The sequence below is a fragment of the Boeremia exigua genome (genome assembly GCF_020726555.1).
Source record: "Boeremia exigua strain MPI-SDFR-AT-0100 chromosome Unknown C7974scaffold_12, whole genome shotgun sequence".
Taxonomy (NCBI): domain Eukaryota; kingdom Fungi; phylum Ascomycota; class Dothideomycetes; order Pleosporales; family Didymellaceae; genus Boeremia; species Boeremia exigua.
The window spans coordinates 952129-979749 of record NW_025763529.1 but is presented as its reverse complement, the minus strand read 5'-3'; the positions used below and the strand labels follow the sequence as shown (position 1 = coordinate 979749).

Below are 27621 nucleotides of genomic sequence, written 5' to 3'. Positions count from 1 at the left end.
TCGATCTGAAGTTAATTTGGGTGCGATTCATTGCAACAGCCCAATCACAATAATCTGCGCCTCGTCGTTGTAGTCCTGCGTATCGCACTGAGACCTGGGCGGACTTGGCAGGGCTGACTATAATCTACCCCTACGACACATCACCTAGGTACACGCGAGGATGCTAATTAAAAGTCTCCTGTTCAATGGCCCCTCTGAAGCCACTGGGAAGCGTGGGCACGTTGTGCTGAGCCATTGGCGAGTAAACGTACATCGCGAGGGCCACGACGAGTACCGGAAGGCTGGATGCACTACAGACTAGCAGTCGTTTTTGATTGCAGGAAATCTCGTTAGTTTCTCCGGTCGCAGCTCTGGATCTAAGTGTTCGCCAGAGGTGGGGATTTCGGCAAGCCCGTCACGGTGGACCAGACACTCGCGATGCCTTGCCACAGCTGCGGGGCCAAAAAACGTCAGAGCAGGTGTTTTACACGATGCATGCGGCAATCTCTGGTTGCTACCAGCCACTCGTTTCAACCCGCGGACTGGCCTCTATTCAGGTCGCGGAATGTAGGGAAGCACGCCATGACCGCTTTGGCGTGACAACCAGGCACAGAACCCACCCTGTGTAACCAAACTCTACCCAACATCACCAAGGTGAGTGATTGGACTGAGAAAGTCAATGCTGCGTGAACATGCTTCCCCTAAACATGTTTTTATTAAGGGGTGGCAGTGTTTGGCGTGGGAAGCACGTTGACCGGACGCCTCAGTCCGGTGACAAACGCCTGACAGGCGGCAGTTTCCTGGTACTGAAGATCTTACTTCGCAACCAAAAGGCTTGGGCTGAAGGTTGCATGGTGTAAGTTTGTTAAGCTCCACCACGATCGGCCCAGCGCAAACCCTCCAACATCGAAGACAGCATCATGATGGTACATTCAATAGCACCTCGCTGTTGAACGCGCGGTGCCATGTTCTAAAACGCTGAGACAAGCAGCTCCTCCGTCAATTCCTCTTGGCGCGGTATCATAGAGTTGCTGCCAATATCCCAGTACCGTGATACCTCTCGCGAAGCTAACTCGACAGCAGTTCACAGGAGCTCCCTCGCTATCTCCATCTTGGCACGGTCGGTATCGTAAGCACCCGCGCCTTTGCAGCTGCTTATCGTTCCCGTAGCGAGCAATATAGGCGAGTTCGATCACATCGCAAAGATCGCGCTTCCCGCGCTACACGCATAAGAAATGCTGCTAGCTCTGATCCATCGCGGGGGGCAAGGGAAGGGTTAGACGAATACCCCACATCGCCGACTCATCCAACCATGGAACGGCGACCTGGCTCGGATATGCCGTGCGTTAATGCCATAGGATCGGTCAGCATCAACACCGTCATAGACAGCGACGGCGGCTAGCATTCCGCGTCGAACAACACCCAGGACGCTTATTGTATGCGAGATGTTGAAGCTATGCGGCTTCAAAAGCTCGACTGCAGCAGTATTTAACAACCTCGCCGCTGCGAGCGCCGTGGTACGCTACTCGGTGGGCGCGCAGTAGCACAACGGTCATCTCGGACCGTGCGACTTTCCCGCCGATCCGAGATGAGTTCTGCTGTAGAGGATGGCATATGCACACATGGCCTGATGCTGGGTATTAAGTTTGGTACCTGTGGATCTGTCCGCGACTCTGAAAGTTTAAAGTTTACAAGTTTACTACGACGTGATAACTTGGCACATCCCACGAAAGCCAGCCCCACTTCAGGTGTACACGGCAGCGCAACTAGGGCTTACGACTGCTATCGAGTATTTGAGATTCGAGGCGTGGTGGACCACAAGCGTCCTTTCGCAATGCCTAACCAACTCGGCCAAGTGCACCCGCGCTACCGATCAACGGATGTGTACTTCCATCATGATGCAATCATTAGCGAGATCCGAGTCTTCACAGAGTGCTTCTGTGCCTTCAATATCGAGCTGTCGTTTCAAAGATCGCAGGCTGGCATGGTCGATGGGAGCTCAGTGAGGTTGCTTCGGGTCGATCACTCCGCCGCGCTTGGAATCCGCGCCGCACTTTCCTGCTGATCTCGCCTTGCTCCAAAAAGTGGCCAATGGGGTCGTTCCCATAGGAAGGTGACGCGACGTCAGGCAGTCGTTCCACCGCATCGCGAGATGCGCATGCGTGTCATCCCTCCATACATCCCCCTAGCCCCTTCTGGCCTCGCTGCAAGCCCCCCTCAAGAGCCTCAACCCCACACCCCAGACTCTCGTCTCTTGCTACGGAGCCCTACGCAGAATCGCTGCAGGTCCTGTGCGCTCCATTGTCTCTGCGCTGGGCTCGTGCGCTCGTGCTCCCTCCTGGTGACCCCACGCTCCCTCTAAAGCAGCACCCAGGTCTCTAGGCCGCATGGGGAGCTAGCCGCGAACTCCCCCCCACGCTACAGCGTACCACAGCATTGCCCCAAACAGGCAGTCCGCGACACGGCCGCAAGCAACTCAATTCTGTGAAGCTGTGCATGCGCGATCGGCCCTTTTGCTTGCAGCGCATATACATAGCTTGCGTCCCTCGCGCGGCCACACAGCGCATGAAACATCTCGCTCGGCCGCACACGTCCATGTCTCGCGCTGCAGCACGCGCGCCCAGCGCCTGAAAGGTCCGAGAACAAAGAACCGCCGTGCTGGGATAAGAATGGGCATGTGAGGGCGCACAAGGGAGGACAGAGACGTGGTCCGGGCGCCTGGGGGCTTTGTTGGGCCTGTGGGCGCACCGCAGCGAGCGCGGCTTTGTTTGGCGGGTGCGGCGTGCGATGCGGCTGAGCAAGAGATGGTGCGGCACGGGGGACAATGGGCAGCGTGGCTGGGCAGGGTGCGCGGGAGGTTGTGAACGGCGAGGGGGGTCCTGCAACCGCACGAACTGGTGGCCCCTGGACGGGGTTTCGCGGGTTGGCCGTCGAGCTTTTGGGGGGATCTTCGTCGGCCGGGCAGGTTGTGGTTGGGGGTCAGATGCAACCAGAGCAGTCCTTGTTCGGTATTGCGGTCATGGATCAGCGGGCAGGTGTGTTGGGTGACTCTCGATCCACTCCAGCGGACGCGGACTTGGATATGCCATCATTGCAAGACGCAGTTGGAGACGGCAATGACGACATCTCGCCCTCTGCATCGAGAGGTCTGTATACTCTGATCAACGCAGTGCCCCACGATCGCAGCTTGGAGGCATCAAGAAAAGAGATGAGCATCCCTGAGACGAAGAATCCCGAGAGACATCAAGCGCAAGACTCGCAGGACGAACTAGTTCCCCAGGAGAGTACAAACTGGATACACGAGACTTACACGTCATCTGAACGTCCCCCAAGTGGTTGTTCTGAGTCAACGTTCGCCAAACCAAAGAAAGCATCTCGTGCGCGACCGGCGGAGAGAGCACATGTTCCGCCGTCTGGAACTGATGCGTGGAAGACTGTTGGGTCTTCGAACGTGTCGCGGCCGGGCAGTGCGCACAGTCAGGTGTCTCTGCCCTCGACGATCTCCGAGTCTGGAAAACAGCAAGCCGAGACAGAGTCCGAGGTTGAGATAGACAATACTACAAATGAGATCATGCCGTCACCCAGCGCAGAAACCAGCCCTGTCCCTGTTCACCCTGCCGAAAACAGTGCAGACTTGGAGTCTCGGGAGCCTGTCGAAGCGTATCTGGATCCAGACAGGCCTGCTGTGTATCAGAATCCGTGCTGTCATGACAGGCGCGAGTGCGCTGGGAAGAAATACATTGATCTGTGCGAACAACTGCGCGAGCTCAAAGAAGACGTCGAATATCTTTGCAGGGCGTGGTTACAGGCATGTCGAGCTGCATCCATCTCGTCGAGCGCCACGGCCCGTTTCCAGTCTCTTGTCGCGGACTCCGAGATTGACACGGATACCAGAGTTGCTATGCGCGAGGAACTTGCGGGCAATGAACTCTTGCGGCGGATTAGTGGCTTGAGGCAGGATACGGGGACGTTACAGACCGGGCGTGACTGCGAAGACCATGTACTCACAAGATATCGAGGGGTATTGGCAGTGGATCGCGGTACCCCAGATGCCGACACGAGTTCACACCACGACTCTCTCGACTGGCGAGACTTGCACCAACAAGAACGACGGCACTTGGAGGCGCTCGATCTACAGCACGACAGTCTCAGAGCCGCAGCTGTGCACACACACCGAACACAGCTGCAGCGCCGACCCCTCGACCACCTAGCAACACTCCCCACACTCCAACACCGCCGACGATCCACGCACCACGCCATCACGAGCAACGGCCCCGCGCCTCCCTCCCCGCCCCTCCCACCCCCCACCACAGACCCCCAGCACCCCCACCCAACCCACGCCCTCCTCCTCCACACCACCCGCCTCGAACGCGCCAACGCCGCCCTAACCACCACCCTCTCCCGCCTCCGCACCACCACATCCCGCGAAATCCGCGTCCTGATCCTCACCACCCGCGCCGCGCAAAACGAAGCGCGCAGCCTGCGCACCGCGCGGCTGGCGCAGTACCGCCGCGACGCGGAAGGGGTGCTGGCGCCACGGGAGAGTGTGGGCGAGTTGAGGGAGCGCAGGCGCAGGGAGGGCGAGTGGGAGGATTGGGTCGAGGGGGTTAAGGAAAAGGTTAGGCGGGTGAGGATGGAGGGGTTGGGGGGTGTGGATAAGGGAGGGGAGGGGGGGAGGTGGGTTGAGATGTGGGGTGGGGTGAAGGGGTTGGAGGGGTTGGAGGTGGAGGAGAGGGAGGTTTTGGGGCGGTTGTAGTGATATTGGGGGGGGGGGGGGGGGCCGTGGATCATGTTGGATGAAGACTCGGTCTTCGGCGTTTGGCTTTTGTGTCTCTTGGCTTGTTAGAATATGATCGCAGTAGTGCGTCCAATTGTCGCCCGTGATACACAGCAATTCGAACACGCATCAACAAAGATAAAGTGCGCTGAACTGAGACTTGTTCGTGCCGTCTCGTCGTCGTATTAGTACTACACACACGCCTACGCTGTACCCTCTGCCTCCTTTGCCGCCTTCGCCGCCTTCCACTTCGCCGCGTTGGCCATGAGCTTCGCCAGCTTCGCCGCGCTCTCGTCGTCCGCGGGGAAGATGTAATCGACGTACTCCTCGAAACTGTCGTCGTCGAGCTTCCTCCTCTTCTTGACCTTGCGCGGCATCTGTTTGTTGATCTTCTCCTGGTCGTCAGGACTGCCATGCGTCGCCTCGAAGCTCTTCCAGGCATTGAGCAGCGCAACCCTGTCCTCCTTGAGCTCCTTGTCCTTCATGCGGGTGTGCGCACGCTCGAAGATGGCGCGTGCACGCGCCTTGGCGGCGTCGCTGACGGGTTTGTCGTCGACGTCGTCGTCGGCGTCGTCGGTGGCCGGGTCCGGAATGCCGATTTCGAGCGCCGCCCACGAAGTCCAGACCTTGACGTGGTCGGTCTTTTCGAGGAGGCGCTCGTACAGAGCGCGCGTGCGCTCGTACTCGCCCTCGCCCTCTTCAAAGTCGATGTACGCTTTCCACAGCAGCTCGGGCATGTCGAGCTGCGGTTCTTCGACGGCGAGTTCGAAGATGGCGCGTGCGCGGTCGAGGTCGTCAAGGCCGCGCTCGAGTTCAGCGAATTTGATCCAGGTTTGCGTGTTGGCGCCGTTGAACTCGATGTATTTTGTGTACAGCTGGCGGCAGCGGGTGAACTCGAAGAGCTTCATCTCAAGCTCGATGTAGCCCTTGAAGAGCTTGTCCTTGGGACACATGCCGATGGCTTGGCCGAGGAGCTTGCGTGCGGCTGTGAGTTGGGATTGGCGGACTTCAAAGTGGGCAAACATCAACCACAGCTTGGCGAAGGTGAAGCGTTTGTGCGGTATCAGGCGTATGCATTCCTGGTAGATCTGCCGTGTGCGGGCCATATCTTTCGAGACAGATTCTTCGAAAACAGCATACTGTACACCCGTTAGCAAGATCTTATAGATCTCAGTGAACTTACAAAAAGCCAGAGGTAAATATATCTCCTCCAATGGCGCTTCTCTTGTGTGGGCGGTATTTGTGCAATGGCTCGTTCGTACACGTCTCGTACACGGTCTGTATTACCAGATGTCTCCTCCAGACGCGCGAAGTCAATCCACGCATCATAGTTCTTGGGGTTCTCGTTGATCTGCTCCTCATAATGCACTCTCCGCTTTGACAATACGACATCTTCAATACCGTCTCGGTCGCCGTACTGCTTCTCGAATGTGGTGAAAGCTTTGTGGAGATTGACTGATTTTGAGCGAGGCATGCGGTCCAGCGCAAATTTGTAAATAGCTCTCGCTCGCTCTGTCTCCTTCAATCTTGCTTCAAACTTGGCGTATGCCATGAAAAGCTTCTCGTCCATGAAATCGTCACCCAGTGTTTCCACAGCTGTGCCGTATACATCTCGAACCAGGTCGCTTGTGCCGTTCTCTTCCTCAAACTTGGCCCACTTAATCCAGTTCTTTGGCTCAGGGTGGACCACGGTGAATCGCTCGAAAATGGCCCTGGCTCTTTCAAACTCTCCGTGTCTCTTCTCTAGCTTGATGTATGACGACCACGCAGCCTCCTCAGGCTCCCACGACACCCAGCGCTCAAAAACAGAACGGGCACCGTCGATATTGCCAAGGGTCTCCTCCATGTAAACATATTTGTACCAAAGCTTGTCAACGCGGGGAAGTAATGTGACAGCGCGATCAAGGACGTTGCGAGCGTGGTTGATGTTGCGGTGCTTCATCTCCGATTCGATGTATCGCAGCCATAAAGCCACTGATGTGCTGTCCACGTCCAGCGCGCGCTCAAAAATAGAACGCGCGCGCCTGAACTCCTTCTGCTCGAGTTCCCAAGAGGCGTAGCGCATCCAGTTGTTCATGTTGATCCTGTTGCGGCGCACATAGTCTTCGAACTCCTTCCTCTTGCGGCCCTGATGCTCGTGAAGCTCCTCCATATCCGCAAAGCGCTGCGTTGGCGCCTTGAGTTTATCATCCTGGCGGTCGACTGCTTCGCGCAGGAGCTGTTCGGCGCTGATTTGAATCGGCGCGGCCGCCTTGTTCTTCACGCGCGGTGGTCCTCTCGCCTCCATGATTGCGGTCCTAGCGGTGTTGATCGAGAAACCCAAGAGGCGGTGGTCGCGCTGCCCAGCTGGCGGGAGCTGAATACGTCGCGTGCGATTGTCGAGCGAATTGGTGTTGAGGTTTGTCGGCGCGAAGTCGCATGGAAATTCAAAGGTAGCAGGCGCACGTGCCCACGCTAGCAGCTCTCCCGCGGTGATTTCTTAGCTATGATGCGCGTCTTGCTCCTCGCCAACTAACAAACTTGACAACTCACATCGACGGCCATGGCGACACTTGAGCAGGAGCTGCTCGCAGATTTCGCGGATTCTGGCGACGAAGATGTTGCGGATTTGGAGAACGACTTCGCCGCCGGCGACTTTGGATCACCAGAACCGGAGAATGGCGAGGACGAGGAAATGGTAGATGAGGAGGCCGAGTACGCAGAGAAGGAAGGCAAGAAGAAGGACAAGGGTCCGGCGGATATAAGAAATGCGCAAACCCTCATGGCCAATCTACAGCCAGTACTACAGCAAATCGAGGAGGTAAAAGACAAAATGGAGGAAGTGATGGACGGCGAGTCAATCGAGGACAACCCAGAATATCAGCTTTTAAAGGAAGCAAACGAGTTCTCAACTCAAATCGACGGCGAAATCCAGGCGGTACACAAGTTCATTCGCGACAACTACTCCTTGCGCTTCCCCTACCTCGAAGAACTCGTCAAGAACCCGGTCGATTACGCAAAGACAGTCGCCATCCTCGGGAATCGGCCGCTCGATGACATCAAGAATATTGCACAGGATACAAACAACATCGTCGGGGCGCCGTTGAAGACCATCTTGGACGCGCCGTCTCTTATGGTTATAACGGTCGAGGCCACAAGAGCTTCCGGCCGCGAACTCCAGGACGTCGAACTCGCAGCCATCATGACTGCCTGCAAGCTTCTGCTGGTGCTTGATAGGTCGAAGCACATTATCACTGAATATGTCCAGTCACGCATGAGCGTCTTTGCGCCAAACCTCACAGAGCTTATTGGATCCCTCACCGCCGCCCAACTCATCAACTACGCAGGAGGTCTTGCTGGCCTTGCGAAGACACCGGCCTGTAATATCGCACCCTTGGGCTCGAACAAAGCATCTGGCCTTGGACTTGCCACCAACATTGGAGTTAGACACCAAGGTTTCCTCTATCACAGCCCTATTCTTGAACAAATTAGAACGGATCTCAAGAAACAGGGCTTGCGAATTGTCTCCGGCAAAGTGATCCTTGCTGCACGCGTGGATATGGTCCACCAGGCACCTGACGGCTCTACCGGACGCCAGCTCAAAGAAGAATGCGAACGACGACTTGACAAGCTCACTGAGATTCCTGCAAACAAGGGTGTCCGTGCCCTTCCCGCACCCGACGACAAACCGGCGCGAAAGCGTGGCGGACGCAGAGCCCGCAAGGCCAAGGAAGCAACAGCCATGACCGAGATCAGGAAGGCACAGAACAGAATGGCTTTTGGCAAGGAGGAGAAAGAAATCGGCTACGGCGACTCAACAAAGGGCATGGGCATGGTCGGCGCCACCGACACCGGCCGTCTGCGCGCCCAGCAAATCGACCCCAAGACAAGAGCGAAGCTGTCGAAGAAAAACCCCGGCTGGGGCGGCGACACAACACTCGGCGCTGCCTCGTCGCTCAAGGGCTTCGGCGCCGGCGGCACCGCTACAAGCCTGCGCGCACAGGGTCTCAGGACCGGCGGCGTGGGCCTCCACGGCTCGGGCATGAGCTCCGTCGCCTTCACTCCCGTGCAGGGACTCGAGCTCGTCGACCCGCGGGCGCGCGAGGAGGCCAGCCGCAAGAGGAAGGCCGAGGACGATCGCTGGTTCAAGGGCGGCTCGTTCACGCAGCTCAGTGGGAAGACAGATGCAGCGGGTTTCAAGGTGCCTGCGCTGCCGCTCAAGAAGCCGAAGACGGAGCAGTAGTCGTGCGGTGGCATATCTCACTCGTATCTTACGACGGTGTGTGGGAAGTTCGGAGCATTTTGGTCGAGTATGCATCATATGGCGTTTAGGGGATTCGGATGGCTGATACCAGGGCCTTGGGTGTGCCCACCTCCATACCACGTTTTGTACGGAAATAGGAACTACGATGAATGGTTTCTCTGCTTCTCTCTTGGCACAGTGATTCTCATGCAGGGTGGCTTTGTTCGTGATCAGTGTCTCCGGCGAGGCGTGCAGGCAGATAGGGCATGAATGGCACTTCTCTCCTGGTCTTGGGCTGGAGTGAACGTGCTTGGTTAGTGGACGGTTATTTCGCATCAATGCTAGCTTGTTGGGTTGAGTATGACTCGAGTGTGAGGCTATTCCTACATTCGTCGAACCATAGGCGGCTCGTCCCTTGTAGTGCTTCCTTTCTGCTGCGGTTGCTGGGTCAATTAACACTGGGGCACGCATGCATGAGTCCGTTACCAGATCACAGCCTGCCGAAGTGACCAAGATCTGGAAGACAAAAAGGACTTTTGGCAGCAAGGTTTCGAAACTGTTTCTACATTGGAATCTATACAGATCTTTTGAGAACCCGTCATCTAGGCCCATTCTTTGAGAGCCCGTTTCTGTGAACGAACCAAGATACACCGATCAAAAAGCAAACCTCAGACTCCTATCATTGGAGTCTATCATTGTGTTTCCGCCTTTCAAGATGATCTGGGTAAGCACCTGCTGATATCCTCTGAAGCGCACTTCTCGTCTCCCGCCTCCTATCTGAGCTACTTTCCATCGGCGAGTTCAGGCCGCGTGTAGACTGATCATCCGTCATTTCGGGATGACCTTTGCGCTGGCTCGCTCTGCCCTCGTCGGTACCGGGTGCCGAGATGTGTAATCGGCTCCACTGCGTGGTGTTGCAGTTGCAGTATGGGAGACACTGGTCTCTTCATATCCGTCTCTGGAGTCTACGTGGTCCTGCCGGGAGCGACAGACGATTCACCAGATGCCCGTGGCCGCAATGAGTGCAAAAATGCCCTGCAGGCGACGCCGAACGTGAACATGATAATAATGATTCACGCCTGTGCGACATCATCACGATGGGCCAGCCACGGTGCCATGAGTCCCTCTGCTTGCAAACCCCCGACCACCGCCTCTCGCCGGGCCCCTGGGTTCGCGAACAGGCTTTTCTTGCAGACTTGGTGTGGCTGGGCGACTACCGGGGCGACTGCCGCCTTCCTCTTTCCGCTGGATATGAATTGACCCAGGCTTGGGTGCGTACAAAGGTTCGTACAGTTGCCGCGCACCAGGTGCTGTGGCGCGTGCAGGTGATTGCTCGTTGCTCGATCTGGGCTGGCTGTCTCTTCCACCACGTCCTCGCCCCTTCCCTCGTGTAGGTTTGCTCGGCGAGTTGCTGCGTGACTCTTCTGACGCGGCGGGCGAGCCGAAGATGCGCTCTCGTGCCTCGGCGTATTTTCGCTCCTTCTCGGCGCGTTCTTTCGCTGCGCGAATCTTTCGCTCCTCGAAATCGGCTGCTGCTTTCTTTTGTCTCTCTTCCTCGCTGTCGTCATCGTCATCTTCGAGGCTCAGGCCTTGCATGCCGGCGTTGCGAGAGAGCACCTGGGGTGTAGGTTTGCGCGCGAGGACGGTGACGGCGGGCTTGAAGGTCGGTTGTATAGGCGCGTTGCGGGATTGGAGAAACATGGGTTCGGGATTCTCGCTATCGCGGCCACAGTTAGTATTGTCCAAAATCGAGGGGATGTTGAGGGGGTAGACGAACGCGGACTCCCAAAGTTCGCGGTTGAACTGAGCATGCTGCGCTCTCCGCTCGGCTTTAGAGATTTTGACGGGCTTTATGGGTTCTGGCTGCACTTCTTCTTTCTGCACAAGGTCAGTGTTGTCGATAGGTATGCAAACTGCGGGCATGTACATCTGCAAGTGATTCCCAGTCGTCGTCCCACGCGTCAGCAAGTGCGCCTTTCTTCGTGGACATCTCAGCTTCTATTGTGGAATGTAGTATTGTGCACGCCGTTATGAATAGAATTTAGAGTCGTAGATCTGCGATCGCATTTGCACATGGAGGGGTGAAGAAATGCGGAGCCTTAGATGCATGGAACATCGAACATTCGGCGGGCGCTAAGTGCCGCTTAGCGCGGGAAGGCTAGTGAGCCGCGGCTGCCTTACAACTGGAGCTATGACATACACTTGATGTCCGCGCAAACGGAGTCTCCTTCACCGCTGCTCAATTTAGATAACAGTCAAACGGACAGCAGTAAACAAAATGTCTGGTGAGTTCGTCGCTGTTTCCTTTACCAATACTGTCCACCATGGCCTACCGAACGCGCCTGCTGACCCCGGATTCAGACCAGGATTCGACGATGCACTCATCTCCCGACTTGGCCGCAGAAGATGACGAGATGTTCCCTGATGAGGCTCTCCCCTCGACGCCGCGTAACCCAGCTTCGCATGCCTTGAACGCAGGCTCGGAGCTCTCGCCACCCAACTCGCAAGGCCCCGCCAACCTACCCCGCGGCGACAGCTTCGCAGCGACGATTGCGTCCAACGTGAACGAGAACGGCAAGCGACCTCTGTCGCTGAACCCGGCTGCCACCTCAAACGATACAGCAGCGACGAATGTGGACCCTGAGACTGGGTATCAGTGGTCGAAGACTGAGGACCAGCCGGGCTTTGAGTGGAAGAACCAGAGGGCAAGGGAAGACGAGATGAGAGCCTTGGATCTGATCATTGACAAAGGCTTTCAGATCAAAAGTGAGTATGCTCGAACGCTCGTTCATGAAGTCTTTCTGACCACCACAGCCCGCTACGGCGACCCTCTAGATGAGAGTGTTCCTGCCAAGGGCAAGCGTTGACAGAAGCAATGCCACCCCCGGAAACACCACCGAGCGGCGATCGGCGACATTGCCAACGACTAGTCAACTCCCACACCATGCACAAAAATTTGGGTGGAAGAGTGAATTTGGGCAGATGTGCGACATGCATAGGATCTAGGGGAAGGCTCCTTCAGCGACCTTGTAAACACGTCGCAAGTCAGCAGAGAGTATACATCTACGGCTGCATGATTAATGACACGATTTCCATGCTTGTAATTTCTTAGATATGAGCAGACCCCCTTGGACTGCTTCAGCTTTTCAATAGCCCTGCCAAAACGCCAATGTATGCATGCTCGCACACCCTCGTGCATCTAATCGCTCTCGTCTCCGTCTGCCATCTCGTCATCTTCCTCTTTATCTTCACGCTCCTCGAGAGCATCCTCTTTCATATCCTCCTCCGGCGCCTCATCCTCAACAACCTCGTCATCTTCCACCTCCTCATCCTCTACATCCTGCGTCTCGTCCACGCCCTCGTCCTCACTCCCCTCAACCTCCCCATCCAGCCTCGCCTTCTTCGTCCTCGGTTCATCCTCCGCCCCAGTCGGCCCCACACTCAAAAAGCTAGCGCCCCCGTTCGTCATTTCTGACATTCCATCTGGATCATTCCTGGCCCTCTTCTCCTCACGAATCTTTTTACGATACGTATTGCGCTTGTCTGCTTGTATGCTAGTGAACTTGTTGACTTCAGCCTCGAGCCGGGGCAGCATAAACTCGAACTCGAGGTCCTTCATCGCGGCGAAGACGTCTTGCGGCATTACGGATTTGCGCCCACTGCGGAGGGCTTCTTCGGCGGCGCTGTAGCGGTCAGTCAAACAGTCCACAAGAGAAGTAGAGGAGAGTGAGGGGGACGTACGCAGATGTCAAGTAGTTGACGAACACCGTTGCGCCTTTCGACATGGCGAGCAGCGCATCTTTCTGGATTTGGGTGTTCGGAGGCAGCACGCCTTTTGCGAGGCGCTGCACAATTGATTTGGGGAGATTGAGGTCTTCGACGCTGAGGGTATCGTCGTCTCGAGGCTTGGGTGGCTTGGGTTCCTTGTAGACCTTCTGGGGTATCGGCGAGGACGGTGACGCTGTGGCAGGCTCGTCGACGGCTGGTGTGGGTGCTGCGACTACTTCTTCTGTCTCTTCGTCTGTGACTGCGGGCGGATTACTTTTGCGAGGCGGCATTGTGTGTGTGCAGGCGTTATGGGGGGTCACCGGTGTGGTTGCGTTGCGGGAGGGGTCATGCGTGAAGGTATCGGTGGTGAGGGTGTCGGTGCGCTAGGCTCTGACGCGCGTGAAAGTCGCGTCGCGCCAATTGGCAACACCGCGAAGTCGCGTGCAACAGCGTCAGGCATTGGAACACTCCGATATTTCATTGCTGAACGGGAAGACTGGACAGTACTCAAAATCTGCCGAGAGAATACTGATGACAATGTGAAGATTGCTGCGGCTTACACTTTATCGACTATCTGTTATCGCAGTCACGACGAAAATTTAATTGATACGACTCCGAAAATTCCTATTGAGGCAGTCGGCAACTCAAGCATCGTTGCGTGCAGACATCTCTTTCGTCCCTACCTATTCATTAGCTACGAGATGCGTTATCGATCTGCTTCAATCGATATCTAGCCACGTGCTCCAAGCTCGACCCACTTTCTCCGAGAAGCGGGCACCTTCTCCACACTCCACGGCCGGATTGTCATCAACACCAACCGACTGACGACGTGAGATCCCGTTGCCTCACCTCAGACCCTCGATGCGAGCTTCACGGCGGAGGGCCGCCAAGCTGGCACAACCGGCAGGCCTCTTTGTACACCGGTCTGTTTTCTGGCGAGTCGGTCCGCGTGTACCTCGAGCGCCAGCCAAGGCGGTGCTGGGAAATGGATCAATGCAGTCCCCCTCAGAAGCGAGGCGTGGCCTCGGCATCGCTGTTCCCAGTGGCTCCTTCAAGACCACGTGCTAAATTCAGGGGTCGATTGTAGGGGTAGACGATCCCCTGCTTCTGCCCTGCTTCTGCCAATGGACGGAAGTGCGCAAGTACAAGAGACCTGCTTCGTGTGGGCACACGTAAATTCTTGTAATTTCACTGCTCTGGTCCTTTATCAGCCTTATCGCATTTGGCGGGGTTGTGGGTGGCTGACTCCAGACCACGGCCAAGCCCTCCAGTTTCTCTTGGCTCTTCCCCGGACAGCACGTCTTTGGCGGAAGAAGACCAGTCGAAGATGCACCCCGGACGGCTAACTCATCACAGCTAGCAAGAGCGATTAGGCGGAACTTCAACCCGTCGTTGCGAGCGCCCGACAACCCAACCCGTGGGTGCGCGCAGCCACGATGCCTTGTGTAGCGCGAGGTCAGCAGTACCAGGTAATGCATGTCTGTACTTATACATACTTCCCAGCTGTATGTTTGAAGGGGATCGATCATTAAAGATGAAGTGTTACTTCAATCAAGTCTCTTCCTGCTCAGCCTCTTTCTAGTGTACTTCAATTGTTCCGTCTCTCTTGCTGCAGGCCTAGTCATCCCACATTACTTGGCGCCGCCTACCAACCCGGCAAACGTTCTCCCATCCCGATCAGGACCGACTCCCGCGTGCCTGGCAGTGCAACGAATCATTGGAGGACTCTAGGATCTTTATATCTTAGGCCAGTCCCTGCGTTGCTGATCTCCCACCTAGCAAAGATTCAACATGGCCGTACCAACACTCCGCATTTTGATCGATGGTGACAGTGACAGAGTGTATCGCCGAGGCGACAAGGTGACTGGAAGAGTGGCATTCGTTACAGAAGAGCAGGAGCACATTGAATCTTTCAAACTCATATTCGCTGGCAGTTGCGTAACGAAAACGACACGGCGAGCCCACGACTCAAATGCGAGGAACGACTTCGAGGAGAGAATACGCTTCTTTACCCACGAGCGAGAGGTGGTGCCTCGCTCAACTCTCAGTCCAAACAAATACTCATGGTCGTTTGAGTTCACATTTCCGGAAACGACACAACAATCGTACAAACGACTCTCACGTGGTGCTCATTACCTGCGAGAGCCACATCCACTGCCGCCCTCGTTCCAGCTCAAAACCAGCATGCCTGGGGGTGCGGCCCAGATATCGTACTTTATCCAAGCACGACTCGTCATGAGTGGGTCGAAAGATGTACGGAAAGTGAAGCAACTCTTAGCATATCGACCAACCTCACGTGAGAACCTGCCCCGGCAACCCAGTCTCACCACCGGCATCCTTTACGGCCAGGCATGGAAGCCTTCTAGAAAAAGCGACCCTCGTTCAACCGTTGATAAAGTCTTGCGACGGTCAGAGAGATTACCAAGCATTATTCCTACCATCTTCTACCCAGAAAAGATTGCTCCGGGACAGCACATTCCAATTTCGATATCATTACTCAACACCCGAGACCGAATGAACGAGGCACAGGCAAATTGCACGATCGACTCTCTCTGCGTTACAATTTCCACATACTCGACAACCATGTGCGGCCACACGCTGACTCAGCCCGAAGACATTGTATCCAAGCATGTCAAGTGCATCACAAGAGCCAACATGGACATAGCTGCCCCGTTCAACAAAACACGTGCATTGACCTCCAACTTCCGCCTCGTCAACGATGCAGAATGCGTGCCCACCTTCAAAACCTACACCATCACGCGCCGCTATATGCTAGGCGTGGTCGTGGGTCTCAAATTCGGCGGCCAGCACTTCACCGTGCGCCACAGCGCGCCACTCGAGATCCTCCCCCGCCCGATCCGCTCTTCAACACAGCTGCTCTCGGAAGAAGACGAGGAAGCAGAGCCGCTCCCCATGTACACCCCGAGGGAGCCTTCGAGAGAGTTCGCTCCGGACTATGAGAGTATTTATGCGCTGTCGAGATCCTCTTCTACGGAGGGTTCGCTCGCGAGATGGTCGACAGTGGGCTCGAGTAACGCGTCAGCTCGTTCGAGGGCTTCATCGGGCAGCTCCACGCCGGCGTTGGAGCCGTCTACACCAGCTTCAGAGGTCGATGAGCCCATGTACAGAACCCAGAGTGTTTCAGTGGGATGAAACGCGTATGGATTAGACAAACTAGAAACCGGCATTTAGACGATGTGTGTTCGATGTCGCCATAGAACAAAACTCAGTCCAAGGCAAAGCAGGCAGTTCGCGGCGCTTGGTTATATGTAGACGATAGAAATCAAGCAATAGAACACACCGGCGTGCAGCCGTGTAAAAGCTGACATATAGGCTTGCAATGTTGGAGGCTCGCCATCTGCCGAAGCTTGGAAGATTCCGTTATTCTCGTCCGTACCCTTACTATAACGGTGTGACAGCGAGCACGAAGAATATCGCAATGGGAAGAAGGCCTTCGGCTACCGATAAATTTGTCATGCCTCGCAACAAGACCACACTATTTACCGACGGAACTGTTCTTCACCGTCAACACACCAATTGCCTTGATGGTAGCCCCACCCATGATGTCGAATACGGGTACATCAGCAGCGAACTCCTTCCCAATCCAGTTTCGAAGTTCTACAGCGACAAGAGAGTCCACCCCATATGCGAACAGCGGCCGGTCGCGATCGATGTCGTCGTGCGCCATGGAGAGCGAGCGCGCAATTTTGCTCGCCAACGCATCCGCCACAATTCTCTCTCTCTGTTCGACATCTTCGGTTTTCCTGAACAGTCCTGCTGCATCTGTGCCCTCGCTACTTTCGACAGCGACGAGACTGTCTGGACAGGTTGCGAATGTTGAGAAAAGCGGTCGCTCCATCGCATCCGGGACCATGATACCCCTCGAACGTAGATCCGAGGGTGTGATCGTGCCCATGAGGATCTGGCTCTTCGAACGATGGGAGTGACTGTAGGATGGATCGCAGTAAATGTCAAGCAGGGACATAAGCTCTTTCTCCTCAATCTTTGCCATGTCGGCGCCTTTCATACGGAAACTCTGATACTCTTCCTTCTCGGATATGACCCCGATGGTTCTCATCCACCCCAGGTTGATGGACACTGCCTGCTCACCACGAGCGGTCCGGTAGTCGGCGACTGCATCCTGAAACGTGTTTCCGGCGGCGTAATTTGCCTGCGACACATTGCCAATCACACCTGCGAGCGATGACAAGAGAACGAAAAAATCCATGCCAGACGGGAGAAGCTTGTGAAGATGCCATGATGTCTGGACCTTGGCCCGTACCGACGTCTGCCATTGATCAAAGGTCATGTGCTCGAAGATAGCGTCCTGCGTGATGTTAGATATGCTGACTCAATACTCTCATCATGAACGACTCACCTGAAGAACCATGGCTGCATTGATGCATCCCTTGATCGGCGGCATTGATGCGTCGCACTCGACAAGAAGTCTCGAGAGCGACTCCTCCGAAGCCACATCGCACACTGGCGCTACGACATTCACCCCATCGGCCATCAGGTCCTTTACAAGGTCTAGTGCTGCCTTCTTTGTTGGACCCGATCGCGATGGCAGGATCAGGTGCTTAACCCCACGTCGAGCCATCCATCTACAAATCGCCCGACTAATACCTCCGAGCCCTCCAGCTATCATGAAGGAAGCTTCAGGATCAAATGTCCATGCAGGTCGCACGGCCAGGTATTTGGGAACAATCTCGTCAGGTGTGTTGTTGATCACAATCCGGCCAGTGTTCTTCCCGCTCTGCAAGAAACGGAATGCGTCTTCCACTGCCGACACCGGATACAGGTGTCGCGGATGGGGGCAGGACATATCCCCAGCTTCGAACAACCTCATCATTGCAGTAATCAGCTTCTGCGAAAAGTCTTTTCGCACAGCTAGGATTTGGCGCAGATCGACAGCAGAGAAAGAGACATTTTGTTCGAACTTCGCCATTGGCAAAGACGATCCGGCCTTGATGTCTGCCTTTCCAATCTCAACGAATCGACCGGAAGGTGCGATACACTCCCAGGAAGCGTGGAGTGCCTCGCCAGCCAAGGAGTTTAGGATGACGTCAACGCCCTGGCCCTCAGTCATTCGAAGGATGCCCTGTGCGAATGTTGTGTTTCGACTATAGAAGATATGGTCGTCAGGAATGCCATAGACTGTTGTCAGCATGTGTCTCTTCTCGTTGCTGCTCAGCGGTTATTCCTGGTGCTGGCAATGAAGCCGCGTCTTCAAAGCTCATCGAATCCGGAATCTTGATAGCGAGCCTCTGGTCAGCTCTTGGGTACATCCGGAATGAGCCACAGCACGCCAGAACGACTCGATCGCCCGCTTGAAAGTCGGTGCACCTCGAACCTACTCTTGTCACATATCCAGCTGTGTCCAGGCCGAACTCGTTCTCATCCATGCGGCCAAGGGCAATAAACACGTCTCGGAAGTTCAAGCCCCACGCTTTGGCATCGACCTCGACGTCATTGGGTCCCAGCTCCTCGTAGTAAACCGGATCTTCAATGAATCTCAGAGTGTCCAAAGTCCCACGTACACCGACATCGAACTTCAAAGCCGGGCCTTCACCCCAGCGTCCAGAGGTCAAGCTCGGGTACGAAGCATTCACCATACTTGTGTTAGTCGGTATCTCTTCTCGCAGGCGTCCAATGGAAATCTTGTCACCCTCGACGAAGTACTCGGCCTCGATGCATGCCTCTTCAAACGAGCACTTAAAAACTGTAACAACATGGTCGTTGCCGCTTATGAAAGAGGCGTTGGGTAGTCTCTCTAAAGCGAGCGTGACAATCTGACTGTTGGTGGCTTCGGAGCGCATCGTTCTGAGGAAACCTGTCGCCATGCCCGCGAATATGCTTTGCTCGTCCTCGGTTACGGTCTCTGTAAGCCAAAGAATGTTCTTCGCCTTCTGGATTAAGCTCTGGAGATTGCGAAATTCCACTTCGGACAAGGATCGTAGGCGGCTGCAGCCCAGCTCGTACAGAACAATGACACGGTCATCGGGGCCGATGTTTCTTTCTGATATGTCTCTAAGGTCGCACGTATCGCACGCATAGCGGCCATCTGTGTTCAGACTCTTCTCGATAGCTAGCCCGAAGTCGCGTTGTTCGTCGGATTTTGGATCCAAGCACATCAAGACTCGCCCTGTTTCGAGTGGTTGCTTGGGTCCTGCGACAGCTGTTGACATGACGATGCTGAACGTTTTTGCATCGTTTTCGCTCAAAACGACATCGTTTCCGGAAAAGCCGCACTCCTGGAGAACTTGCTGCCACTGTGCTTCGGATGTGTATTGATCCCGAGGCCCAGCGCGCCAGTCTTCCTTGCCTCGCCACCATCCAGACAGTGTACCGAAGCTAAATTGGAGTGCGAGATCTGGGATCACATTCTCGAGAAATATCAATTTTCCGCCTGGTTTGAGGCACTTGCGAACATTTCGGAGAGGGATATGCAGGCTCTCAGTTGTGTGTAGAACTGCTCCCGCGACGACGAGGTCATATGTCTCCTGTTCGTAGCCTTGACCGACGACATCCTTTTCAAGATCCAATACGCGGAAGTCCATCCGATTCGAATGGTCCTTGAACCTATCTTTAGCATCCTCGAAGAAAGCATGGGAGATGTCTGTATATGTGTAGTTCTCGAATCGCACACCCCCATAGCGCTGTTCGCAAGCTTGGAGTGCCGCCAAAACATGGCTTGTCATCGATCCGGTTCCAGCCCCGACTTCCAAGATCTTGAGTCCAGGCTTCTCGAAAGACATCAGATCGAGAAGTCTAGCGAACCTAGCGTCGCAATGGCGTTGGAACATATCGATGTAGAAGCGCTCTGCAAGATTCGTCGAGAAAATGATGTGTAGTGGGTCTGCTTCGCCACGTATGATCTGGGGCAATTCGCGTGCGACGGCGATGTGTAAACCCCACTGAGAATGTGAACTGTCGAACTCATTCAGAAGGTCTTCGAGGTTTGCGTCCAGTCCGCGTGCTACGTTCGTTTCGTGGACCTCTCGCAGCCACTCTACATATCTTTGTAGGTGAGGCTGCGCATTGTCAATGTCCGAACTTTTCAACTGAGACAACGTTTCGCCAATGACTAGCTGCAAGACCTCAGAAAATCTTTGCGAATCAGTCTTTTTCGGTTCGACTGGTGTGATCTTTTCGTGGGTATTCACGATCTCGGTCACCTGTGCCGGAGTGAGGAGCGACAAGCAAGGCTCTCGCTGTATGCCGTGCAGCATCTTACGATCCCGACCATCAGGCAAAGCGTTATCGGCGATGGGTGACAGTTCTAAGCGACCAATCCTACAAAGAAGCGAACCATCATCACCTAGAAGCGTGATGCTCCCTTCGATACCTCTTCCTGCCTCTTTGAAGTTCGCTCTTGAACATATCCGAACGTTTGAAGTACGATTTTCCTTCCATCCCGAGGCTGCTACGTACACATCTGTCAATCTGTGCGGGATCTCTGTCGGCATGTTCTCTGTCAAGCCCTTTGAGGAAGCTAGCCAGCACACTTGGCAGGCTGCGTCGACGATCGCAGGATGTACGATACCCTCGTACTCCGCGAAAGACTGAGCAATATTCACGCGGCCAGTGGCTGTACCGTCTTTGTTCCACTGTATGTTCTTGAGAATGCTGAATGAAGGGCCGTATACGATACCTCGGTCCGCGCAGTACGTGTAAAAGCTCGTGGACGGCAATGTTGTTGCGCATCGTTCAAGCGCGGCGTCATACTCAAGCTGCGCGTTTTCGCGAGCTAACACTCTCTCTCTTCCTCCGTCGATCTCGGTATTGGACTCATCGTATTGGAGCTGAATTGTACAGCGGAAGCACTCAGTCCAGACCTCATTGTGAACGGTGGAGATTGTGATCTCGGACCAATTGGCACCTTTCTCATTCAGCCTTCGGATGGGTCTCAGTTGACAAATAGCCTCAACACTCGGCTCGGCCTCGCCTTCTTGTCGTAAAACCATGGGACTGGAGAACAGTGCTTCTTTGACCACAATGCCTTGGATTGGCTGCGTTCCCGCGGCGCTTTGTCGAGCAGCTTCCAGTGCCATGATGAGCATACCTGTGCCGGGATAAATCACGCTTCCACTAACCACGTGGTCTGCAACCCATGGCATCTCTCTTGTGTTGATGAGCTTGCGCCATCTTGGCTGTAGTGGCGTCCAGTCTGCACATCGTGATCCCAGTACACCTCTCGGAACTTCACCTCGCAATCTGAAATCGCGACTAATCCGAGATTCGTGCCAGTACGTTTGAGATCGGTCGAATGGATATCCTGGCAAATCGACTAGACACTCTGGAGCCTTTGTGGGTATGCTGCCTCGCTGATTTGCCTTCGTCACAGAAACAGAATAGCCGGTTGCAAATAACGTGCCCACGAGGTCCAGCACTCCTTTCGCGGCTGACGTATTCTTGGATAGAACCGACGTGTAACGAACTTCCAGTTTTCGTGAATGAAGCTCTAGTATATCTTGACACGGACGACGCAGAGCAGAGTACGGCCCAATCTCAACTAGATCATAGACTGGCTTTCGCCTCGGCATACCAAGCTGCATCTTATTGTCTGCATCAAGCAGAATACTCAATGCACAGTCGAAGAGCACCGGAGATAACAGGTTCTGGACCCAGTAGGACGCTGTTGATACTGCCTTTGCTGTCACAGGCTCCCTTTTGACACTTGAGATCATTGGGATTGTCTGCTTCTTCGTATGTTGCGGTTCGATAGTGCCGATGAGCTCCATGTACTCTTCTGCAATGGCTTCCATAGCCGGGATCTAGCGACTGGCCGTATCAGCTTGCATGATCCTTGGTACTCGCTGACGCCAAGACACCGGGTGGTATGTTCTGATATGCTGGAACTGCAGATGAGCGTCGGGGCAACAAAATCAGCTTACTGCTCACAACGCCTGGCAGAGAAACCGTCAGAGCGGAAATTGTGTGGGATGGGATCAGGCGCCAAGGTGGTGTAATGTAACCACGGAATTCGAGGCTGCGGCGCGCCATCCTTGCGTCTGCATTCGTTTGCAGCGCAAGTATTGTGTAGATTCGGGCTGACATCGCGGCACGGTTTCACTATTGAGGGTGAGGCGCAGTTTCCAAGGTGGCACAGGTGTATCTCGCTTTCAGGCTGCACTTACGCTCGACTGCGCTCTCACGCTTTACGACGCTCGACTACCCTATGCCATCAAGCTGCATCTTGACGTTCCCTGGGCGTTTATGGACGGTCGGCAACAATCTCTTCGCCCTGTTTGCTTTACGAGCAAGATTGCTGATACGCCCCACGCGATTGGCCTACCCGCGCTTACAACCATAGTCACTCTTCGTCTACTCGTACCGCATTCTGTTCCATCCCCTTAAGCGCTGCCCTGGCCCCTTCATTGTGAAATTTACCGACTTGTACAGCGCATTCTATGCTTGAAACCGTGAGCTTCACCACGTCACGTTGGGCGACCACAAACAATATGGTGAGAGACTATGTGTGCGAGACGATTGGACGGTCGAACTAACTCTCTCATTGGTACCCCTTATGCGCCATGGTCCGGGTAAGCTGGTCTTCAACTCCGCCAAGGCATTTCTTGGTATATTCTTCTCCACTCGTTTTTCCATTTGCTTGCTCATTGTATCAGATATCTACCAGAACGACCGGATCTTGAAGTCCGAAGCATATCTCATGACTCAGATTGCGCCGAAGGTCTTTACCCTCTCTAATGTCGTTGACAGGAATATCCACCGCACTAAGCGCCGCATCATTGGCCAGGGTGTGATAGAGCCAGGCAGGACAGCTCGGGATATTAATCACAAATTTCTGCTTTGCTAACACATACGACCATAGGACGTTGAAAACAAGGCTTCCCGTTCGCTCAGCCCTATTTAAGCAACGTACCGGTGGATTAGTACTCAGGTGGGTGACCACTGGGGAATCCCCACTGTTGTATGTCTTTTTTGCCAATTAAAATCACTCGTGTTCGTTATAGGCTCTCTACCTATTGCTTATTTCTTAATTTCTTTACATCTTGGATGGTATTGCGCTGCTTGTTAGCATGGTAATGTCTTGGTGTTCTTCACTGTCCTCTACTGCTACCCAATTTGACGTGGCCATTCCTTCACGTATCCGTATATCAGTTCGGTATAGTCCGCTAAGCGCACTTCAGATGGAGAGGTTCTTCAGAAGCCATTATCAACCATTAGAGGCCTATTGCGGGCGTTGATGAGACCCTCGTTTAGCTGAACGAACATGTCTGTTCCATTGGGTTCTTTGGTAGGCAAACTCCAATTTTCACAACCACGCGACTCTTCCTCGTCGTTGCTATAAGTATCGCCACCCGTATCTTGTGAGGCAAGCGAGATCAGAGTTCATCAGGTGTTGCGATTTTAGAAGGAACAAATAAGCAGGTCAGATTGATCCTAACTTTCCCAACATGATGCACCTCACGGTATGGCAACATCATCCTCAATGGCAAAGTTTTCCCAACCTGGTCCTCCTAACAATGCATATATCCTGGGCACCAGATAAGACAAGCCCACCAGCTGATCTCCCTCCTCCTCATCAAGCGACACAAGCGTCAGGAATCCCTCCCCTTGCGCATCAAATTCCTCAGCCTGGGGTCCGTTCAATATAGAGTCAAGGTCACCTTGTGAGACCATGGCACATGCACAAAAGCGCGGAGTACCCAGCCAGTCGTCTCCCTCTCCAGAGTTCTGCACCCATGTAGCGAATTTCCTGTCACTGTCAAAGGCTGCTTTAAAAGCATTCTACTGCTTGAGCGCCCTGCTACGTACTCTCTTACCGCAACAGGCCCCGCGCCGTCAAGCGATTCTCGGTCTTCTTGTACAGCCCAGTCGATACGTTCGAACAAGTTTCCTCCACCCTCGTCTTGAAGATTGAGCTGCACTCGTGTGTTTAGAAACTCCATGAAGCGGGCCCACTTCTCGTCGTCATCGTAGGTGCAGCGATAAATGACGAAGCCCCATCTTAAATCCGCATTCCGTTCTAACACTTCCCGAATTCGTTTCAGATCTCCCATTTCGGCGTTGAATTTGGCAATGTTTGGCTTGTACCATGACCTGGAGGATGTTCCAAGGTTGTATGTCTCCATTCGGCGCTAGGCCCGAACAGGCATGGTAGTCCTTCAATGGATTAGCCCGTGCCGCATCCAGACACTTCGTCTTGAAGTGTTTTCAGGGTAAGATGTAGTTGCTCAATCACATTCCATCCAACTTTCTTCGACTTGCACCAAAGAGTGATTGATCTTTCACGTATGATCTCCTGTATGATCCACATCCTTCGGGACTGCCTAAGACGCGCCACACAAACTGCATGTGCTCTGCCGCGATATAAGCCAAAGCCAATGCAATCTGGAATTAATCTTCCGAAGAAGCCGAAAACTGACTCATGTTATCTGCCATGGCAATTGTCGCACACGTGCATCTCTGTGGCTGAAGATCAATCGGTGTGTTTCGTTGATTCCGAATACGCCACAATACGCTCGAATACGCACCTGAGCGAGCGCGCATGGCCACACCCTCTCCACATTGATGACAGAATTGTTCGCCAGGGTATCCGTAGCCACACTTTGATTGGCAGAAATTAGTTCACTATAACATCTTCAAGGGGACCTTTCATCTTATTGACGACCATCATGGCGCCGTCAACCGCTTTGACGACCGACGTGGCGAGCAGATTGACAATGTATAAAGTGCGCAGTAGCACCCAGATCCTAGGTATATTCAGCATCAACTTTTGTCTTTTCTCAACTCCCTTCTTTTTCATCTAGTTGGACCTATGCTGCAGATGCGTTCTTTTCTTCTCGTGGCACCAGCCATTGCAGGTGCTGTCCCCTTTCAGACCAGTCCAGCCTGCAAGTTGACACCTCACGATTCCTCGTGGCCATCCGCCGACGACTGGGCATCACTTAACACCACAATTGGTGGATCGCTCATTCATTCACTTCCTGCAGCATCATCATGTTGGTCCGGCAACCCTTACAGTTCATCCATCTCTTGTGAGACAGCAACCGACAAATGGTCCAACGGTACCTGGCACTCTCAGCAACCAGAGTCAATCGACTATCAGATCTACGCGAACAACACCTGCCTTCCAAAAGGCGCCTCTGGCTGGGTAGCCGAAAGGGGCTGCAGTAACGATGCGTTCCCGCAATACATTGTCAACGCGACTGAAGCAGTCCACGTGGCTTATGCGATGAAGTGGGCTTCTGATCGTCACATTCGTGTGGTGGTGAAAGGCACTGGCCACGATCTGAATGGAAGGTAGCATATATCCTTCAAGAGTTCTGTCACATTAACTGACACTGGTTTCTAGATCCAGCGGTGCATACGCACTCGCCATCTGGACGCGCTATTTCAACAGTATTGATCGTGTTCAAAGCTGGACGCCTTCGAATAGCACCAACGCAACAGCTGAAGACGCTTTTATTGTCGGCAGTGGCCAGCAGTGGGGCAATGTGCTCAAATTTGCCTTGAATCAGGGACGATTCGTGACTACCGGACAAGACCCAAGTGTCGGACTTGGTGGCTATATCCAGGGTGGAGGACATGGGCCGCTATCTCGTACATATGGCCTGGCATCGAACCAAGTCCTTCAGATGACTGTTGCTACTGCGACTGGAGATGTTCTCATTACCAATGCTGAGCAGAATCAGGATCTTTTCTGGGCTCTTCGCGGCGGTGGTGCAGGACAGTACGGCGTCGTCACCGAATATGTCATCAAGCACTACCCAGCACCTAGCAATGTTGTCTTCGGAAGCTTCACGATCAAGCCGCGTTATAACACCAATGCTAGCCACGAAAACTCTTGGGCAACGATAGCAGCATACTTCAGCCATCTGCCGGACCTGATGGATGCGCAACTTGCAGGTGCAGCAACTGTGGCGAGCGGTACCAGCGCAGCGAAGTTCTTCCCTGATCTTGCTTCACAACAGCCGTTCAACGGTCTCGCTCTGAACCAAGTCTTTTGGGCGTTCAACACTACACCAGAGGCACTGGAGGCACTTGTACAACCCGTAATTGAGGAGCTTAACCCTGGTAACAGCACCAACAGCTCGGTGGCAATTTCATTGAGCGTCTCTACCTTCAATGACTATAAGTCCTTCTACTCCGCCATCTCGGGAGACAATGTAGCTGGTGGTGAAAGCGTAACGTCTTCTCGACTGCTTGGGCGCCGCGAGCTTCTCGATACACCACAGTCGGATGTGGTTAAATATCTGAAGATTGCCATGGCCAATCAAGACGCAACACAAGGAACCTTTGCCACGATTGGTCTGCAGGGTGGCCCTGGAGTCCGCGATCAACCCGAGCAACGTTGGGGTGCGCTGCTTCCTGCATGGCGCTCAGCCTATCTGCACTTCATCGCTACCGGTGCGATCGTGGACTCTGTCGCTGCCGGAAGCCCTAAGAAAGCGCTTGATGCTGCAGCAAAGTACTACGAGGAGGTCAAGGAGCCGATGTGGAGGGAGTGGGCGCCAGACAGTGGTGCGTATATGAACGAGGCCAATCCGTACAATAAGGACTTTGCAAAGGACTTCTATGGCAAAGGCTACGAGAAGCTGAAGAGCATCAAGGCAAAGTACGATCCAGCGGAGAGTCTGTTCGTCCTGGCGGGTGTTGGCAGTGATGGGTGGAATTACGATCTTGACACTGGCAAACTGTGCCGTACTTGAGTGCCGCAACTTTTGCATAGACAAAGTCGTACGCACGCTGTGAGAAGAATTGGGTGTCTATCTGGGGTTGATTTCACTATTTGTACATTAGTTGGAACCGTGTTCATGGGGGCGTAATTGCCTTTCGCCTTTTTGAGCGAGCTAGTCCATTGCGATATCGCTTTCTTCGATTTATACGCAAGCTGGATATAGACCTGTAGCATTCACATATATTTTCTTCATCACTATCACCTAGTCGTTGCGTTCTCAAACATTGGGCCAATCAACACAGATGGTGTTTTTGGTACAATGGAAATAGGAAAGGAAGATGTGCAGCACTATTGGAATGCTCACAGGCTGACCATAAGTTTATCTACAGAAGAGTGTGGCGCATTTGATTCACGCGATCCAGTCAAATACGGGTAGGTATCCTGGGAGCGAGTTGTGTCGCCATCCTTAAGACAAAGATATGAAAAGCTATCACTAAACGAGGTGTTGACACTGACTAGCTGGAAATAGCCACAAAAAACTAAGGCACTGGTACATAATCTTTCCTTCATCTTTCCCACCCCACTAATTGCGCTCAAAGCCACGCGTCAAGCCAAGTAATTTCCTGCAAAAAAATCGCCTGCTTGGCATACGACTGCTGCAGAATTTATACATCCGGCCTTACTGCGAGTCCGTGGGGAGCCTGCGAGCGTAGATTTAACTGGAACGTAATGTTACTTGCATTCAACATGTTGTGAGCCCTCAACTTGGCTGTGACGCTGAAACCTGGACCGAGCGCTTTAGATATTTATCAGCCCAGTAATTTAATATCATCGAAGTCGAGACAACAATGACTTGCTGCCTGCAGCAATACTGGACGGCAGCTAGCAATGTCCTGGATCTCTGTGTCTAGAAGGTCCGGGGATCCGCCACCCGTCCTATGTCTTTGGGAATCCAACCTATTCCCTAATCTCTTGACATTGGAAGCTCTTGGCAGGGGTTGGGTACCTGGGTAGGGGTTGGGTCGGGACTATCACGTGACCTGACCCAACCCCGACCCAACACCTTACCGTAGCGTGCACGGATAATTTTGTAATGCTGTAACGTGAATGATTCAAGATTTGATTGATGTTGGAGCTACTTTAGAGATCCTGTTCGTGTCTCCACCCAATCAAATCTTGAGGTATCTCAACTGTACCTAGGTAGCTAACATCTTCCCAGAATCAAGA

At 53.9% G+C, this 27621-nt stretch overlaps 10 protein-coding genes across 10 annotated transcripts; 5 read left to right on the top strand and 5 right to left on the bottom strand.

Annotated features, from left to right (window-relative positions):
* Positions 1–2803: 2803 nt before the first annotated feature.
* C7974DRAFT_417354 (uncharacterized protein) lies at positions 2804–4735 on the top strand (the record flags this gene model as incomplete). The annotated part of the gene is made up of 1 exon (XM_046144068.1): positions 2804–4735. The coding sequence occupies one exon, from the start codon at positions 2804–2806 to the stop codon at positions 4733–4735; it is 1932 nt and encodes a 643-aa protein (XP_045992798.1).
* A 16-nt stretch (positions 4736–4751) lies between these two features.
* Positions 4752–7141, bottom strand: C7974DRAFT_403398 (uncharacterized protein). Its single transcript, XM_046142828.1, has 2 exons — positions 5940–7141; positions 4752–5895 (listed from the first exon to the last, which is right to left on the bottom strand). Exons 1-2 carry the CDS (start codon positions 7041–7043, stop codon positions 4960–4962), a joined length of 2040 nt encoding a protein of 679 aa, XP_045992797.1. The 5' UTR covers positions 7044–7141; the 3' UTR covers positions 4752–4959.
* A 119-nt stretch (positions 7142–7260) lies between these two features.
* Positions 7261–9399, top strand: C7974DRAFT_403397 (uncharacterized protein). Its single transcript, XM_046142827.1, has one exon. The coding sequence runs from the start codon at positions 7299–7301 to the stop codon at positions 8976–8978; it is 1680 nt and encodes a 559-aa protein (XP_045992796.1). The 5' UTR covers positions 7261–7298; the 3' UTR covers positions 8979–9399.
* Positions 9400–9841: 442 nt separating this feature from the next.
* Positions 9842–11079, bottom strand: C7974DRAFT_60219 (uncharacterized protein). Its single transcript, XM_046146943.1, has 3 exons — positions 10906–11079; positions 10756–10856; positions 9842–10695 (listed from the first exon to the last, which is right to left on the bottom strand). The coding sequence occupies exons 1-3, from the start codon at positions 10966–10968 to the stop codon at positions 10071–10073; spliced, it is 789 nt and encodes a 262-aa protein (XP_045992795.1). The 5' UTR covers positions 10969–11079; the 3' UTR covers positions 9842–10070.
* A 153-nt stretch (positions 11080–11232) lies between these two features.
* On the top strand, positions 11233–12011 carry C7974DRAFT_60178 (uncharacterized protein). The gene is made up of 2 exons (XM_046146940.1): positions 11233–11744; positions 11793–12011. Exons 1-2 carry the CDS (start codon positions 11303–11305, stop codon positions 11843–11845), a joined length of 495 nt encoding a protein of 164 aa, XP_045992794.1. The 5' UTR covers positions 11233–11302; the 3' UTR covers positions 11846–12011.
* On the bottom strand, positions 12012–13317 carry C7974DRAFT_60189 (histone-fold-containing protein). The gene is made up of 2 exons (XM_046146942.1): positions 12720–13317; positions 12012–12661 (listed from the first exon to the last, which is right to left on the bottom strand). The coding sequence occupies exons 1-2, from the start codon at positions 13034–13036 to the stop codon at positions 12178–12180; spliced, it is 801 nt and encodes a 266-aa protein (XP_045992793.1). The 5' UTR covers positions 13037–13317; the 3' UTR covers positions 12012–12177.
* Positions 13318–14406: 1089 nt separating this feature from the next.
* Positions 14407–15964, top strand: C7974DRAFT_60186 (uncharacterized protein). The gene has a single exon (XM_046146941.1). It carries the CDS (start codon positions 14538–14540, stop codon positions 15897–15899), a length of 1362 nt encoding a protein of 453 aa, XP_045992792.1. The 5' UTR covers positions 14407–14537; the 3' UTR covers positions 15900–15964.
* A 278-nt stretch (positions 15965–16242) lies between these two features.
* C7974DRAFT_443261 (KR domain-containing protein) lies at positions 16243–21674 on the bottom strand (the record flags this gene model as incomplete). Its single annotated transcript, XM_046145444.1, has 3 exons — positions 18104–21674; positions 17125–17847; positions 16243–17073 (listed from the first exon to the last, which is right to left on the bottom strand). Exons 1-3 carry the CDS (start codon positions 21512–21514, stop codon positions 16243–16245), a joined length of 4965 nt encoding a protein of 1654 aa, XP_045992791.1. The 5' UTR covers positions 21515–21674.
* A 1463-nt stretch (positions 21675–23137) lies between these two features.
* C7974DRAFT_403385 (uncharacterized protein) lies at positions 23138–23797 on the bottom strand. Its single transcript, XM_046142826.1, has 2 exons — positions 23529–23797; positions 23138–23469 (listed from the first exon to the last, which is right to left on the bottom strand). Exons 1-2 carry the CDS (start codon positions 23771–23773, stop codon positions 23178–23180), a joined length of 537 nt encoding a protein of 178 aa, XP_045992790.1. The 5' UTR covers positions 23774–23797; the 3' UTR covers positions 23138–23177.
* Positions 23798–24436: 639 nt separating this feature from the next.
* C7974DRAFT_60153 (uncharacterized protein) lies at positions 24437–26477 on the top strand. Its single transcript, XM_046146939.1, has 2 exons — positions 24437–25016; positions 25069–26477. The coding sequence occupies exons 1-2, from the start codon at positions 24532–24534 to the stop codon at positions 26423–26425; spliced, it is 1842 nt and encodes a 613-aa protein (XP_045992789.1). The 5' UTR covers positions 24437–24531; the 3' UTR covers positions 26426–26477.
* The last annotated feature ends 1144 nt before the right edge of the window (positions 26478–27621 follow it).